This window comes from Thyridium curvatum (assembly GCF_004353045.1).
Source record: "Thyridium curvatum strain D216 chromosome Unknown NODE_34_length_383523_cov_77.689754, whole genome shotgun sequence".
In the NCBI taxonomy this organism is placed as follows: Eukaryota; Fungi; Ascomycota; class Sordariomycetes; order Thyridiales; family Thyridiaceae; genus Thyridium; species Thyridium curvatum.
The window spans coordinates 122,046-136,016 of record NW_022156789.1 but is presented as its reverse complement, the minus strand read 5'-3'; the positions used below and the strand labels follow the sequence as shown (position 1 = coordinate 136,016).

General features: G+C 55.8%; 5 protein-coding genes across 5 annotated transcripts; 2 read left to right on the top strand and 3 right to left on the bottom strand.

Moving 5' to 3' along the window:
- Positions 1 to 521: 521 nt before the first annotated feature.
- Positions 522 to 1,355, bottom strand: E0L32_006134 (uncharacterized protein; the record flags this gene model as incomplete). The annotated part of the gene is made up of 1 exon (XM_031140733.1): positions 522 to 1,355. The coding sequence occupies one exon, from the start codon at positions 1,353 to 1,355 to the stop codon at positions 522 to 524; it is 834 nt and encodes a 277-aa protein (XP_030995115.1).
- An 805-nt stretch (positions 1,356 to 2,160) lies between these two features.
- E0L32_006133 (uncharacterized protein) lies at positions 2,161 to 4,004 on the top strand (the record flags this gene model as incomplete). The annotated part of the gene is made up of 3 exons (XM_031140732.1): positions 2,161 to 2,227; positions 2,558 to 2,676; positions 2,751 to 4,004. 3 exons carry the CDS (start codon positions 2,161 to 2,163, stop codon positions 4,002 to 4,004), a joined length of 1,440 nt encoding a protein of 479 aa, XP_030995114.1.
- An 879-nt stretch (positions 4,005 to 4,883) lies between these two features.
- E0L32_006132 (uncharacterized protein) lies at positions 4,884 to 5,806 on the top strand (the record flags this gene model as incomplete). The annotated part of the gene is made up of 2 exons (XM_031140731.1): positions 4,884 to 5,052; positions 5,118 to 5,806. The coding sequence occupies 2 exons, from the start codon at positions 4,884 to 4,886 to the stop codon at positions 5,804 to 5,806; spliced, it is 858 nt and encodes a 285-aa protein (XP_030995113.1).
- A 1,355-nt stretch (positions 5,807 to 7,161) lies between these two features.
- Positions 7,162 to 9,398, bottom strand: E0L32_006131 (uncharacterized protein; the record flags this gene model as incomplete). Its single annotated transcript, XM_031140730.1, has 4 exons — positions 7,162 to 7,617; positions 7,680 to 8,129; positions 8,188 to 8,962; positions 9,019 to 9,398. The coding sequence occupies 4 exons, from the start codon at positions 9,396 to 9,398 to the stop codon at positions 7,162 to 7,164; spliced, it is 2,061 nt and encodes a 686-aa protein (XP_030995112.1).
- A 1,181-nt stretch (positions 9,399 to 10,579) lies between these two features.
- Positions 10,580 to 12,565, bottom strand: E0L32_006130 (uncharacterized protein; the record flags this gene model as incomplete). The annotated part of the gene is made up of 3 exons (XM_031140729.1): positions 10,580 to 11,444; positions 11,522 to 12,287; positions 12,352 to 12,565. The coding sequence occupies 3 exons, from the start codon at positions 12,563 to 12,565 to the stop codon at positions 10,580 to 10,582; spliced, it is 1,845 nt and encodes a 614-aa protein (XP_030995111.1).
- Between the last annotated feature and the right edge of the window lie 1,406 nt (positions 12,566 to 13,971).

The window sequence follows — 13,971 nt, the reverse complement described above, 5'->3', positions numbered from 1 at the left end:
AGACCATTGAGTTCCTGAAAAGAGACTACTGATGGGATACTCTCAGACAAGACACCAAAAGGTATATCAAGAACTGTCGAAGCTGCCAGAGAAACAAGACCCGCCACGACAAGACTCCGGGTTTACTCCATCCTCTGCCGGTCCCAAATGAAGTGTGGAACCAAGTGGTGGTCGACGGCAATGACAGTCGGGGGAAAGGGGGAAAACAACCAAGAAGGCACAAGTAGGCCGACCATCAAAAAGCCACAGCCATCGTTTCACGATGGCTGAGGCTTGGAGGGGGTAGTGTGAGAATCTGGCTGTCCGGGCTGAGGCAAGGGCGTGTGTCCCCACGGACAGATCCTACATGACCCATGAAACGTGCCCTGTCAGGTGGCCAGGCCATTCATGCGCTGCAGCGTACTTCTCTCACGCCTAAGATTAGTCTCAAAGCACTTAGTGGTGAGATGTGCAGCCAAGTTGAGATGTACAGCAGGTTGAGATACCTAGCCAGCTTAAGATTATCACGCTACCTAGTTCTGTCATTCATAAGCGGGTTCCACCCCACCCCGGAAACTCGTGTCTTCAAGGCTGCTCTTGAGGGTGCTCATCTCGTCCTCGAGTTCTAGAGGCGAACAGTCTCGCTTCGCCGTCTCAAAGTCTACCAGAACCACGTCATGCCCATCCCGCACAAGAAAGTTATGTTTGTTGATATCGCCAAGCTTGATACCGAGCTCATGCAACCGGCCCAAAGCCTTCTTGCAGTCGTCGATGTCCGCTGGCCCGGCGGCTCTCGCGCCTTCCACCCACTCAGCGACGAAGCCAACCACGCGCCCATCTTTGCCCTCGGTGAGATGTCCCAGAAAACTAGGGCCGACTCCGCTGTCACTAATCCATTGATAGGCGGCCGTCTCAACCTCCATGGAGGGGATTTCCCAGGGCCAGACCGCGAGTTTGATGAGCACGGGTTTGCCACCTTGAACTTCGGGATGTGTTGAGACGTGGACTCGTTGCCTCACTCGCTCTTGTCGCGTGAATTCCAGCTCGTTGAGCTTTACAGGATGCCAACAGTTCTTCACCCCGGCAAGTTGTACTGTCTCGGTCCTGACGAAGGTAGCCTTCCCCGTCTCGGGGTCCCTAGCTACGTAGCCGCGGTTCCAATCTCCAGTTGGAAACGGTGGGAGGAGCTCGCCAAGCAGGATGGGCTCGAAAGTACGGTCGTCCTCGGCCCCGCGAAACGTGCCTGGCGCAGTGGATATGTACTTCACATGTTGCTCGTCGACGAGGAAGCGGTAATCGCTATCGTCCGTGTCGTCGTCGTCGACGAGACATGCGAGAAGCCGGACGTTGGTGTTCCTTTCTTGAGGGGCAATCATTGCAGAGAAGCGGCGTTGAGGCGATAGGAGATGGCCGCGGATCGGTAAGGAGGTTGCTCTGGATGCAAATGGCGGCTGTGCAGCATGACTACTTGAGAAGGCGTGATCGGACAGGAGCTGTTGAGAACTGGATGGTGCGCCGAGCTGGAATATCAGAGCCTGGGAGGGCCTGGAGCGCGAGACAATAAAATTGCCCAAGGGGCTCAGCGATACCGTGCTGCGGCTGGCAGAATAGACTTTGGGACGGAGAAGTGTGAGTGTACGCGCTGTGGAAGTTGGTCTCTGATGGCGGGCCTGCATCTCCCCAGGAGTTGTACCCAATCAACTTGCCCAAGGTGAGGTGCGTGCGTGGGCCGCTGTCAGAACTATGCAGGTCTCCCTTCCCAAGGACCCAGAGCAGTGTTTCTACAGAACGAACCTCATTCCTGAGATATGAGGTTCAAAGAGACACAAGGCCTGATTTAAAGTAGACTAGATCCCCCTAGATATCCTGCAAAACTGGCCCCCTTAGAAAACAGAAGAGGGACACAGAACAATACACAATTAAGTCGGTCCAATATGAGGAGACTGAGCAAGCGATAGGGGTGTGTAAGGGAACTTTGCAAGTAGGGACATGGAACACTAAGAGCACCACCAGACGGATAGTTCCGTTGCTTTGATCATGAGAGCATGGATGGGGTCGAGACTGGGCTCCATCGGTCTATTCTTGGAATATGGAAGAATTAATTGATACGTGTAACTGCAGCCCTACCGGACCGATCTCTTAGACAGGCTCGCGATCCGACTCGCATCGTATACTGTCAAAATGCTTCTACAGATAGAGCTCTTCAGGGGGAGGCGCCTAGAGCTAGCGAGCGTGCGTGCGGAGCCGAGTTAGTGGATCGCCCCGCTAGCTTAGCACTGAGACCGCCGTAACTGAGCCTCTCCACATACCTCTCCCCCTTATTACGCAACCTCGATTGGAACCTTCTTGGAAGCTTAATTCGCGTCGGGGAGCGAGTCGAGACCACCGTCATTGGCCCTAGGGCTTAGTTACCGACTCCTCCACGATCGTACGCTCGCTCGTTCGTACGCGATCCTCCCTCGTACTTTAAAAATTGGCGGCGCCTCGTTCGCTCACGCACACTTACGCCGGCACCCTCTGTCGTCGAACCCCCTAACTGGAAACGAGACGCCACCCCAGGCTGACGTATTTACGCCAGACGGCCCTGTCTGTCTCATGCCCGAGCAATCAGCTGCAGTACCCTACGAGCCCAGGGTCCGGAAAGGGCACCGCAAGGTGCGGACGGGCTGCATCACTTGCAAGCGCCGCAAAGTCAAGGTGAGTGATACTACTGCAAACTTTCTTCCATGCTAGGTAGCTTTACAATATGTTGATTACTACGATGCAACCAGTGTGACGAGGGGAAGCCGGTCTGCGCCAATTGCCTCAAGTATGGCGTCCAGTGCGGCTATGGCGAGCACCGGCTGACACACCGGGATCGTGGCACCGCACCCTCCACCCCTACCGCCTTGGCGGTCCCGGCGCCGGTGTCGGTACTCGACTCCATCTCGGAGCCGACCCCCGGCGCCTCCTCGGAATACGGGAACCCGTCCTTCCAGCCGTCCGACGGCTCGGCAGGCGACTTGCCGCCGGCCCTCAACTCGACCCACCTCGAGCTCCTGCACAACTTCACCACGCTCACCTGCCACACGCTCTCGGGCGACCCCATGATGCGCAACGTCTGGCGCCTCAACGTGCCCCAGGTCGGCTTCCGCCACGACTACGTCATGCGCAGCGTGCTCGCCCTCTCGGCCCTGCACATGTCCTTCTTCTCGGCCGACCGCCGCCGCGACTCGTACCTGCGCGTCGCCCGGTCCGAGCACGGCGCCGCCCTGCCCCAGATCGCCCGCGCCCTCGGCCGCGCCACCGCCGACAACTGCTCCGCCCTGTACATCTCGGCCAGCCTGACCTTCATCTACGCCTGGGCCACGCCGCGCCAGCCCGGCGACCTCTTCCTCGTCGGCAGCCTCGGCACCGGCGACTGGGTTTCCCTGCTCCGCGGCGTCCGCAGCATCATCGAGACCTGGCGCGCCGAGCTGCTGCGCGGGCCCTTCAGCACCATGTTCCAGTCCGGGGTCCGCTACCTCGCCGGCGCCGCCGAGCTGCGGTCCACGCCCGACTGGCTGGCCACCGCCGAGCACGCGCAGCTGGTGCACCTCGCCGCCCTCGTGGCGCAGGCCGCCGCAACGAGGGAAGACGCCGAGGCCCTGCGCAGGAGCATCGACGACCTGGAGGACTCCTTCTGCGCCCTGGCCGCGGGCGGCCGCGGCGCCGGCGCGTCTCCGGGCACGGGCGGCGCCGGCGGCGGCAGCCCGGGCGGTGGCGCGCTGCGGAACCCCGGCGCGCCGTGGGCGCTGACGTCCAACGTCTACTCGTGGCTGCTCAAGATGGGCGAGCCCTTCATCGAGATGCTCAAGCGGCGGGACCCGCTGGCCCTCGTCATCTTTGCCCACTTTTGCGTCGTGCTCAACTCCCTCGAGAACTGGTGGTGGATGCAGGGCTGGTCGACGCACCTCCTGCAGGAGATCTGGGACCTGCTGGACGAGGAGCACCGGGTGTGGATACGTTGGCCTATCGAGGAGATTGGGTGGAGGCCCAAGCGGTGAGGCTGGGGCGAGCGATGGGGCTCATTGGGCTACTTTGTCACTACTTGTGCTGTTGCCATTGTGATTCTGATTTGGACGACGCGTATATGAATCAGGAATGAAAGCGTTGCATTTTACGTTTTGTTACCTAGGGCTTTGGACTTATGAAGTTATCTGCGTATCTAGCTTGTGATTCTTGGTTGGTTGCTATGTATTGCGGAGGTCTGGGATGAGTCTTTGGTCCGAGACGAGAAGTTGTCCCTGACACAGATGGAAACATGGTGCATATCATACGCCGTCATACGAGCTCATGTCTCTCCCTATCCAGGCGTAGTGAGGTCTCATGATGCTATAACACAGCCTCCGCAGTCTGGTGCTCCGTCAATATCGACTGCATTGAAGTTGACAGTATTCCCACAGCCCAATGCAGTCAATGCAGAAATGATGACGGATGCCGCATACAAATGTCCATAAAGAGAGGGCTTCAATCATACCCCGACGCGCGTATACTTCGTAGACATTCCGTCGTGTGGGGCCAGGACTCGGTCTCGGATAACTCAGGTACGAGAGTACGAGCGTACGAGGCTCAACTCGGACCGGTCCCGATGAATGCCTCCGCTCCTCTTCAGCTTCGGTAGAACCCCCTGGATCATTCTTGAGAATCCAGGTAGGGGTTTTCCAATAAAGTCTGCTGAGAAACCTGTGTCTCAATAATGCCAGATTTTCTCTTGTCTGTATTCTCTTCAAGTCTTTGATCTTGGTCTACTCCTCCTTGGCTTCGCCCGTAACGACACACCTCACTCAACACTTTCAACCACGAATATCACGAAACAACCTCCTAGACCACATAAACTATCACCAGTGTCGAAATTCGGCCGTTAATTCCCTCTGTTTATCAAAATGCCCACTCTCGAGACCCATAATGGTTATCCCCTCTGGCTGTACATCCCGAACCGCCCAGCAGCCGTGATATTCACCATCATTTTCGTTATCATCACCGGGTATCATACCTATCTGCTGTTCCGTAGACGCCTTTGGTTTGTCATTCCATTTGTTGTTGGTGGATATTGTAGGTTGCCCCTCCATGGAGACTGCAAAACGCGAGCTTTGGAGCTAACTCTCTTCTTTTCCCAGTCGAGGTCATCGGATATCTAGGGCGCATCCTGGCGTACGACAAAACCGGAGAGCTGATCCCCTACCTCCTGCAATCCATCTTCCTCCTTCTCGCTCCCGTTCTCTTCGCCGCCACGCTATACATGACACTCAGTCGCGTCATCCTCGCCGTCGACGGCGCCAGCTGCTCCATTATCCGGCCCAGATGGCTGACAGCCATCTTCGTGACCGGCGATGTAGTCAGCTTCTTTATCCAGGGCGGTGGTGCCGGCTTGCTCACCCAGGCCAAAAGCCAGGACGACTCCAAGCGTGGCGAGTACATCATTGTCGGCGGTCTCATCTTCCAGATCCTCATCTTCGGCGTGTTCTGTGCCACAGCCCTGGTCTTCAACATGCGCTTCCGTCGCCACCACCACTCCGAGACGTACCGGCACAAGCCCTGGCAGTCTGTGCTGGTCATGCTCTATGTCACCTCCCTGCTGATCATGGCCCGCAACGTCTTCCGTGTAGTCGAGTACGCCATGGGTCACCAGGGCTACCTGCTGTCGAATGAGTGGCCAGTATACGTCTTCGACGGCACTCTCATGTTCTTCACCATGGCTTTCTTCGCGCTCAGGTACCCGAGCCAGCTGTACGGTGGGAAAAGGGTCGAGGCCAACATCGAGCTGGCCAGCGGGAGCAGCGCCAGCACGCAGAGACACATTGTATGATTCATATTTGCTGTACACCAACGAGCCCGGCGCGATTTGACGCAGGGCCCCGATTTAAGACTGCATGTAGGATGGTTCCATCAGTTTCATTTGTGTGCCATAGACCGATTAAATTTACTTAATGTGACTGTGATTAGATTCATTCGAGTTTCTACTACTCTACCCCATTAGCTGAAGCAGAAACGCATATATAACAGATAAATGTTACACCTGAAGATTCCCCTTGGCAATTTCCTTCCTCGTGCATAAGTCAGTCGATACGGTCTTAGCCTAACCCTACCCACGTCAAAAGTTACAACTTGTTCGGGAAAATACGTACAGAGTTTCGAACATTCTCAAGACCTGGATTTCCGTCTTCAGCAACTTTGACTCCCTCAGCATGGGCCTTCATATGAGTAGAAAAGGCGTTCGGGTGGCCGAACTCAAGTTTCTAGTCGCGCAAGTCCGGATGCGCCATCAGAACGTGCAGACACTGCTTGCGCAATCCGAAGGGACCTTTCGGCTGGTAGATTGATTACGACTCTCCCGTTATTTGTCATGGCACTAACCATAGATGGTCAGATCTGGCAGATACTCGAGTTCCGCAGCAATGAACAGTCATCGCTTTATAACAGACGGATCGAGAACAATCTCAGTTTGTCGAATTCAATCTCTACACAAAGTCGGGGCATACACGAGGGCTTGACCAATTCGTTCAAAGACGGTCGTCAGGACTCAAGGACCATTACTATTTTGACGATTATTGCTACGATCTACATGCCTGCATCACTTGTAGCGGTAAGTCCCATGAAAGCTATCCAAGTCTATATTCCGTTGCATCTGACAAGAACAAGACTATCTTCAGCTCAAACTTGATACAGGTCAATGATAAGAACGATTTTGTAGTAGCTCGACAATTTTGGATATATCGCCTGGTAGCTGCACTGTTGACGGGCGTTACTTGGGTTTTGAAGAGAACTTTGGCCAAATCCTCGCCCCGAACACACCAAACAGCCTAAGATTTCATGAACTACTTTGGAACAATACGCAGTATGATGCAGTAATAATATCATCTGCATACTGGATCGTCCATTTCCTCGCATTTGACTACAGTCCCCTGATCTCACAAAGTGCGTGTGCTTCAAGATATGCCACACAATGATTGAATCCGAGACAGGTACACTGACTTGCTTTCAGATTGGCCTCTTGTTTCCCAACCCTCTACGGCTTGGGGCACAGAACGGGCGACTAGCCGCCACAGAGCTCATGTTTCAGCAGCTCAGGGTCTGCCAGGATTTTGGGATGTGTGAGGGGAACTTCGAGGACATAGAGCATTGGTTGCCTGTCGGTATTGCTGATGGTTGACCTCAACTACCCTAGAACCCTCCAAACTCGGACTGCACCAGTGATCCACAGAATGCAAGAAATGCGATGAGAAATCCGGCAATCGCAAAGCCTCCTTGTACGTCATCTCGAATCGACGCCCAGATGACAGCCATGACCAACGCAATAGCGAATCCCACACAACCATAGATGTACATGGTCAGCCGATCAAGCCCCTCCACATAATGTATGCCCCATCCCGCTGAGCTACCTTGGATAGGGCAGGCCTCCAGCTTGGCCCGAAGTTTCCGAGGAATTCTTTTGTACAGTACGGGGGTCACTTCAGCGTGGTCTGGGTGCTCGAACAAGTGCATCAGGAGGTTCGGACCAACAGGTGGGTTGGTTGCCGGTGGCATTGGCTCGTACATATAGTCAGTGCCGGGTTGGTCATTCGGCGGCAGTGATGGAGTGGACAGGATGTCGACTAGCTTGCTTCTGTAGACCTCAAACTGGAGAGGGTGTTAGTTCACGTTGTGTACTGAAGCCTTCAAGTCAGGTAAGAGAAACGTACATGTACAAAGTTGAGTGCCTGGACCCTTTTCGGAATCGAGAACCGTTTTCGAGGACAGTGCTGGGTGTAGTAATAGCGCAACATTCTGAAGAACTCTCTGTCCGAGTTGATCTTGCAGACTTCGGCATTGTGGAGCTTAAGTGCCTTCTTCATGAAAGGAACACATAATAGTACATAATTGTGAGTATTGCGCTGTATCTGGCTCGTCTTGTGACACGACCCGATGGCGGATTCGGCCACACTGGACTTTTGAGAGAAGGGCAGTTGCGCCGAGCTGGATGCGGATGATTTGCCTATCCAGCGCCTCCATCCTGGTGAGGATCGCATCTCTTGCTTACACCCCTCCGACAGATGGTCTTCGTTCGCGTAAGTGCGGAAGGTTTCTGTGAGATCGTTCACGCCTCCACTCTCGAGTTGCTTGAAGTCGTCGTAAGACCTCTTTCCACAACGCTGGATAGACGAAGCGGTCAGTGAACTATTCATAGAGAACCAAAGCACAGACCCTTACACATTTCCAAAAGATACGATAGTTACCCGACTCGGGAGGTGCAACTTGATGAAACACATTCTCCACTCGAATCGTCAGAAACTCGGTGACTGCAGAGAGAATGGATGTCTCATGGCGCTCTGAAACGAATCTCTTGACGCGGGACTGAAGAGCAATAATTGGCAGAGTCTCGAAAAGGAAGTCTTTCGCTTCAGAGAACGCGAACGGTATATAGTCATCGACGCTGTCGTCGGGCTTTTCAACGAAGTCGCCTTCCTCCGACGCCCACACTCCCGCCACGCCAGTAGCTACCGGCTTGTGGACTGCCCAGACTCTCTGTGCGATGGCTAGCCTCGACTTCCTGACGAAACGTGCAGCAGTGATCTCCTGGAGTCCTTTCGTTATATATCTCGGGTCGTCTCCGGATTCCCGTCCAATTGCGAGGTTCTCCAGGTCGTCGGCATAGAGCTCTATGAACCGCGCAATCAGGATATGGAAGTCCTTGCGGGACTTGAAGCTCGCTACTAGCTGAGGCCACAGGTACCAGAGATCCTGAAAGGCTAGAAGTTCGCTGAGTAAGAGTTCCAGGACATCAGAACCCAATTGGGAATATGACGACGCCGAAGAGACCGGCTCGGGTGGTGTGCCAAGGTCAAAAGACGAATCGTCAGATGATGTGTCCTCTTCCAGATTGATTGTAGGTTCAGCATTTGCAAAATCGCTGTCAGTGCTAGAGCGACCATCATTTTGGGCTATCGATCTTGGATTCTGGTCCTTGGCGAGGCCTGTGTCTAGTCTAGCTCCGGTCTGATGGGGTTTACTAAGTTGATCCTTGGTTATTGGGGCTCTTACGGCCGTTTGAGCTGATTCTCTCTGGCTTCCGAGGAATTTGACCGAGCTTTGAGTCGTCGTGTGCTTCGATGCGGTTGACGGTCCTGTGTCTTCATGGAACACTTTAAATCTATTTGGTCCGGCACGTGAATGAATGGTACAAGCATATCCCACATAGATTGTTCTCTGTTGAATACGATGTCCCGGGCGCCCGAACGAGGCACATCTATCCACGGCTTGCTGGTAATACAAGCATTTGCAGGCACTGTAGAGTTCGACGACCTGGTAACACATCGTACTGTTGAGAGAAGGGTTGTGCGCTGAAGTTGTTGAGGTTGGAAAGCCTGAGCAGGATTTGAATAAGATCCGTGAACTGCGAAGTGGTGGAAGGGCAGTTCCATTGTCGTGCAGGTTTTAGGCAGAATTGATGTCATGCAAGTCAGTGTCCCTGTCCAATGAGAGTGGTCTGCCTATGGAAGGCAGAATGGGGTTGCACTGCTCAGCCTCAATTCAGGTGAGCGCACGGCAAGGCACAATTGGAGAACTTACCACGAACAAGATAAATTGAGAGGAGCGCACAAGGAGGGTATTGGACAATCATCAAGCGCTGGAGTTCAGAACAGCCTTGTTCCTATCCATGGTCATGATATACATCAGTGGTCAGAGAACTGAAGATATGCAGAGAACTCTCGGAGGACATTTTGAAGAGGCCAGGTATTCATTGACACTTACCAGCCTATCTCCAGTCGGGAGGAGCCCACCGATCAGTTTACAGTGTCTCTATTTCATCTCTGTAGTGCTTGCGGTGTCTGAAGCTAGCGTTGAACCTTGGGATGGCCCGTCCGGGAGTTCGCCTTTCCTAAAGTTTTCACTAATCAATACTTATCATGGACTCTTCTCACATGGAAAGGTTCATTGCAGCCATGAGATAAGATAGGAGACGGAATCTTGTTTTCCGCGCTGGAAGGGCGGTGGTCATTACAGGAGCATGGATCTATGCCTCCAGTCGACGGTGCAACCCCGCTTTGAGATTCGCTGGTCTATACAAATCTACCTTGCCTCGCAAGTCCTCAGGCATCCTTACAGGATAGCTACACTTTCGACTACATCCAATGAACCATATTTTGACGAGCTATGTCTTTGAATGTCATAGTAAGATAAGGGTCTACCCTAAAAAGGAGGCTTCCTACAAGGAAGCCCCTAATGCTATCCTTCTTCCTTAATTGAACCTTCTTTAGTATTACTAGCTGACAAGAGGTGAGGGCTAAATCCTTACCAAAGGCAAAGAGAAAGTGACAAAGAAATCTAGTGCTAGCAAGAGCTAGGAACAGGGAACAGCTCTTTTATACTTGAATGTAGGTATTATGCCGTCTTTCAAGCTAACAAAAATCTAGAATTGTTGTACATAGTGGATAATGCGGGATACCTTGCCTAGAGCTCAGGGAGGCTCAGGGAGGTGGTGTGGAAGGCAGACCCTAGTACCGGTATCCCGTTTCAGAGTGTTCCAATGCTGAATCCGGCGTATTGAGACATTTATTCTTTTTTTTAGCATTAACACAGAATCGTTCTACAGCGCGTCATTCTACTCCTTGAACCCCAAAACACCCCTGATGACCCCCTTCAGCCTCGCGGCGCACGCGTCCGCGTCGCCGACGACCTCCTGGCACCGCCACGCCACGAACCGGTCGGGCCGCACCAGCACGGCGCCCGACTCCTCCACGCCGCGCAGCCTCTCCCAGTCAAAGTAAAAGTCCTCCCAGTCCTGCCGGAAGCCGATGGAGTGCGCGTCGACGGGCACGCCGAGCTCCGCCGCCACCGTCGCGGCGGCGGCCTTCCACGCGCCGCCGCCGATGCCCGTGAAGAGCACGAACTTGCCGTGGCCCGCGAGGTCGATGGTCGACTTCGGCGTGCTGGGCACGGCCGTGTTGAGCCAGACGTGCGGCAGGCGGCAGCCCGGGTAGGTGTTGCGGTGGAGGTGCAGCACGGGATCCTCGGCGACCCGGGCGGGCACGGCGTAGGGCGCCGGCTCGTCGGCCTGCGCGACGGCGGCGCTCTCGTAGTGCTGGCCCATCTCGATGCCCAGGGCGTGGAACTCGTGGCGCGTGCTGTGGATGGCCTCGCGGAAGGCCTTGCGGCCGGCGCGGCCCTCGGGGCCCTCGGCCTCGAGCCGGGACAGGATCTGCGTGCGCTCCGCGAGGTCCTTGGGCGTGGCGCCGAGGGCCTCCCAGACGTGGAAGTGCTCGCGGAAGGAGTCGTTGGCCTGCGTGATGATGGCCTTGCCGACGGGCTGGCGCTCGGCGCTGTAGGTCTTGAGCAGGGAGGGGTCGGCCAGGCCGCGGTGCACGTAGGCGACCTTCCAGGCCAGGTTGAAGGCGTCCTGGATGCAGGTGTTGGAGCCCAGGCCGTTGAAGGGCGGGTGCCGGTGCACGGCGTCGCCGAGGCAGAAACTAGGGGACCAGATCTCGTCAGTAACCAGTTTCGCGCCACCCACAACAAGAAAAGAGTGTCACGCCAAGAGACTTACATGTTCCCCTCGTCGTCGTCGTACCGCTCCGCCACAATCTCGTTGATGAACCACTTGGACACGCCGAGGATCTCGGCGGGGGTGTCGTCGCCAATCATCTCCTTGACCCGCTTCAGGTACTCGTCGCGCGGGGCGTTCATGTCGGGCGCGCTGCCCTGCTCGGGGAACAGGATGAACATCCACTCGTGCCAGGGCTTGACCATGCGCACGAGCGCCATCCAGCCAAAGGCCGGGTGCTCGCGGTCGGGCTGCATGACCCAGTGCAGGTTGCCGCGGCGCGAGTCGACGAGGTGCGACAGGTCGGCGCGCACGAGGACGTTGATGGCGAGCCCGCCGCCGGGCTTGCGGACGAGCGGGATGCCGAGCTGCTTCACGACCTGGCTCTGCGCGCCGTCGGCGCCGAACAGGTAGCGCGTGCGGATGGCGTACTCGGCGCCCGACAGGTTGTCCCGGACCTGCGCCGTGATGGCGCCGGACGCGGCGTCGCGCGAGAAGGACGTCAGGCTCGTGTCGAAGCGCGTCTTGAAGCCGCTGTGGGTGGCGTGGCGGACGAGGATGGGCTCGAGGAGCGTCTGCGGCAGGTCGACCGGCGAGCAGGGGCTGGCCTCCTCGTAGTCGCCCTTGCGCTGCGGGTCGTTGCCCCACGAGAAGAGGCGCGCGTACTCGACGCCGGCCATGCTGTGGCACCACCGCGTGTGCACCATGCAGTGGCCCTGGGACGAGACCTGCTCGACTTCTTGGTCGAGGCCGATGTCGCGGAGGCATTCTGTAGCAAGGAGTCAGCACGTAACGGAGCGGGTCAAACTGCATCAAGCGCGAGAGAGACGCACCTTGCGCCGCCATGTTCGTGATGTGAGCCCTCGGCGTATCAGCCGTGCCGGGCGCCGCGCTGATCATGATGCCCTTCAGGCCGTAGGACGCCAGGAAGCACGCCAGCGAGGCTCCCGCCGGTCCGGCGCCGACGACGAGGAACTCCGTCTCCAGGGGCCCCGAGGCCGTCTTGCCGTCTCCGGCCGGGGCCCGGAGGTCGCCGTGTGATGCCATACTATACTCTTCGATATCGCGGGGATCTGACGTGAGGCAAAGATGTGTCGGTCGCTGATCCGGCCCCAAAGACGCAGACAGAGTGTTTGGATTCGTGCTCAAAACGCGTCAAGCCAGTCCCAAGAGTCGCGATTGAGAAGATACAGATTTCCCAATTCGTGGCGGTCCCTCGCGAAATGCCCTCTTATCCACTGCTACCGCAGCCATTACCCAACTATTTGCAAGCTCTTTGTCAGCCGCCACGGAGGCGCGCCAGGTCCAGGTCTGGTTCGATGTTTTGGCGGGGGGGAGGAGGGAAATTTCCCCACCGGCTCCTGCCGAGAACCACGATCGCCCGGTAGTGAAGCCCGGGACTCGGTCGGAGAATGCCACCCAATTCATTGTGGTGTCACTGGTGTGGCGCATTCCAAACGGGCAATTGAACCCATCCCTCCCCAGAGGCAGAGCCCCGCGGTTTGATCACAAGAGGTAAATCCGACGTCATCGTTACCGCGACTTTCACTGTGGGCGCTTTCACTATCAGATCTCGGCCGGTACACACCTGCATGGCCAGATCCATCCTAGTCCTCAGCAACTACGAAAGATTTGACCTTGATTACGACCATTGCAGACCCTTCCATGTCCTCGACTTTCACAATTGTTACGGAGTAGGTCTGTGGTAGGCAGTCAGCCGTCGGGGAATTCCCACAGTGGCCCTCGCGGAGATCGGGGAGATGCTGCCGAGCTCCAGACCATTTGATTCAACTAACTAGCGGGCCCCGCCTCACTGGGCGGCCCCGACTCCCGGCCGGCCAGCAATGGAGGTCAATATTGATGATGAGGATGACCAGACTAGTTATGCCTATGATGCCTGATCATGGTGCGAGTATGAGCTTCCAGAACCCCTAGAACACTTGAGAATGCAACACTGCACCTAAAGTAGCGTCGGTAGCCAACCAGACTGCCGTGAGGATGCACGGCACCTCCCCGTGTGGAAGCCTCTGTCGCAACTTGCAGCGTGCAGCATGAATCTGCACAAGTTCTGTGATGGCTTCAAAACGCCACCGGTGATACTGCATGGCATGTGTGACTCGCATCCGGCGACTGGATCGAGGAGCTTTAAACTTGCATACATGAGACAAGAGTGCTATCCGCATCCACAACGGCAAACGAGGCTCTGCTTCAGACTCCCAGACTTGTACACCATTCGACCCCATTCAAGTAAAGCGAGCACATATCACAAGAGATCGAAGATGGGAGACATCGTCCTCTCAAACTGACACATCACAATGCTGAAAAGAGTTGGGTATAGGTAGGTGCTGCGAAAACTACTTTCATCTGCAACGAAAATGTATCTTCGCGCCCTCTCAGAATTCCGCATGCACACATGCAACAGACCACATCATCAAAACATCCACAATAGTTCC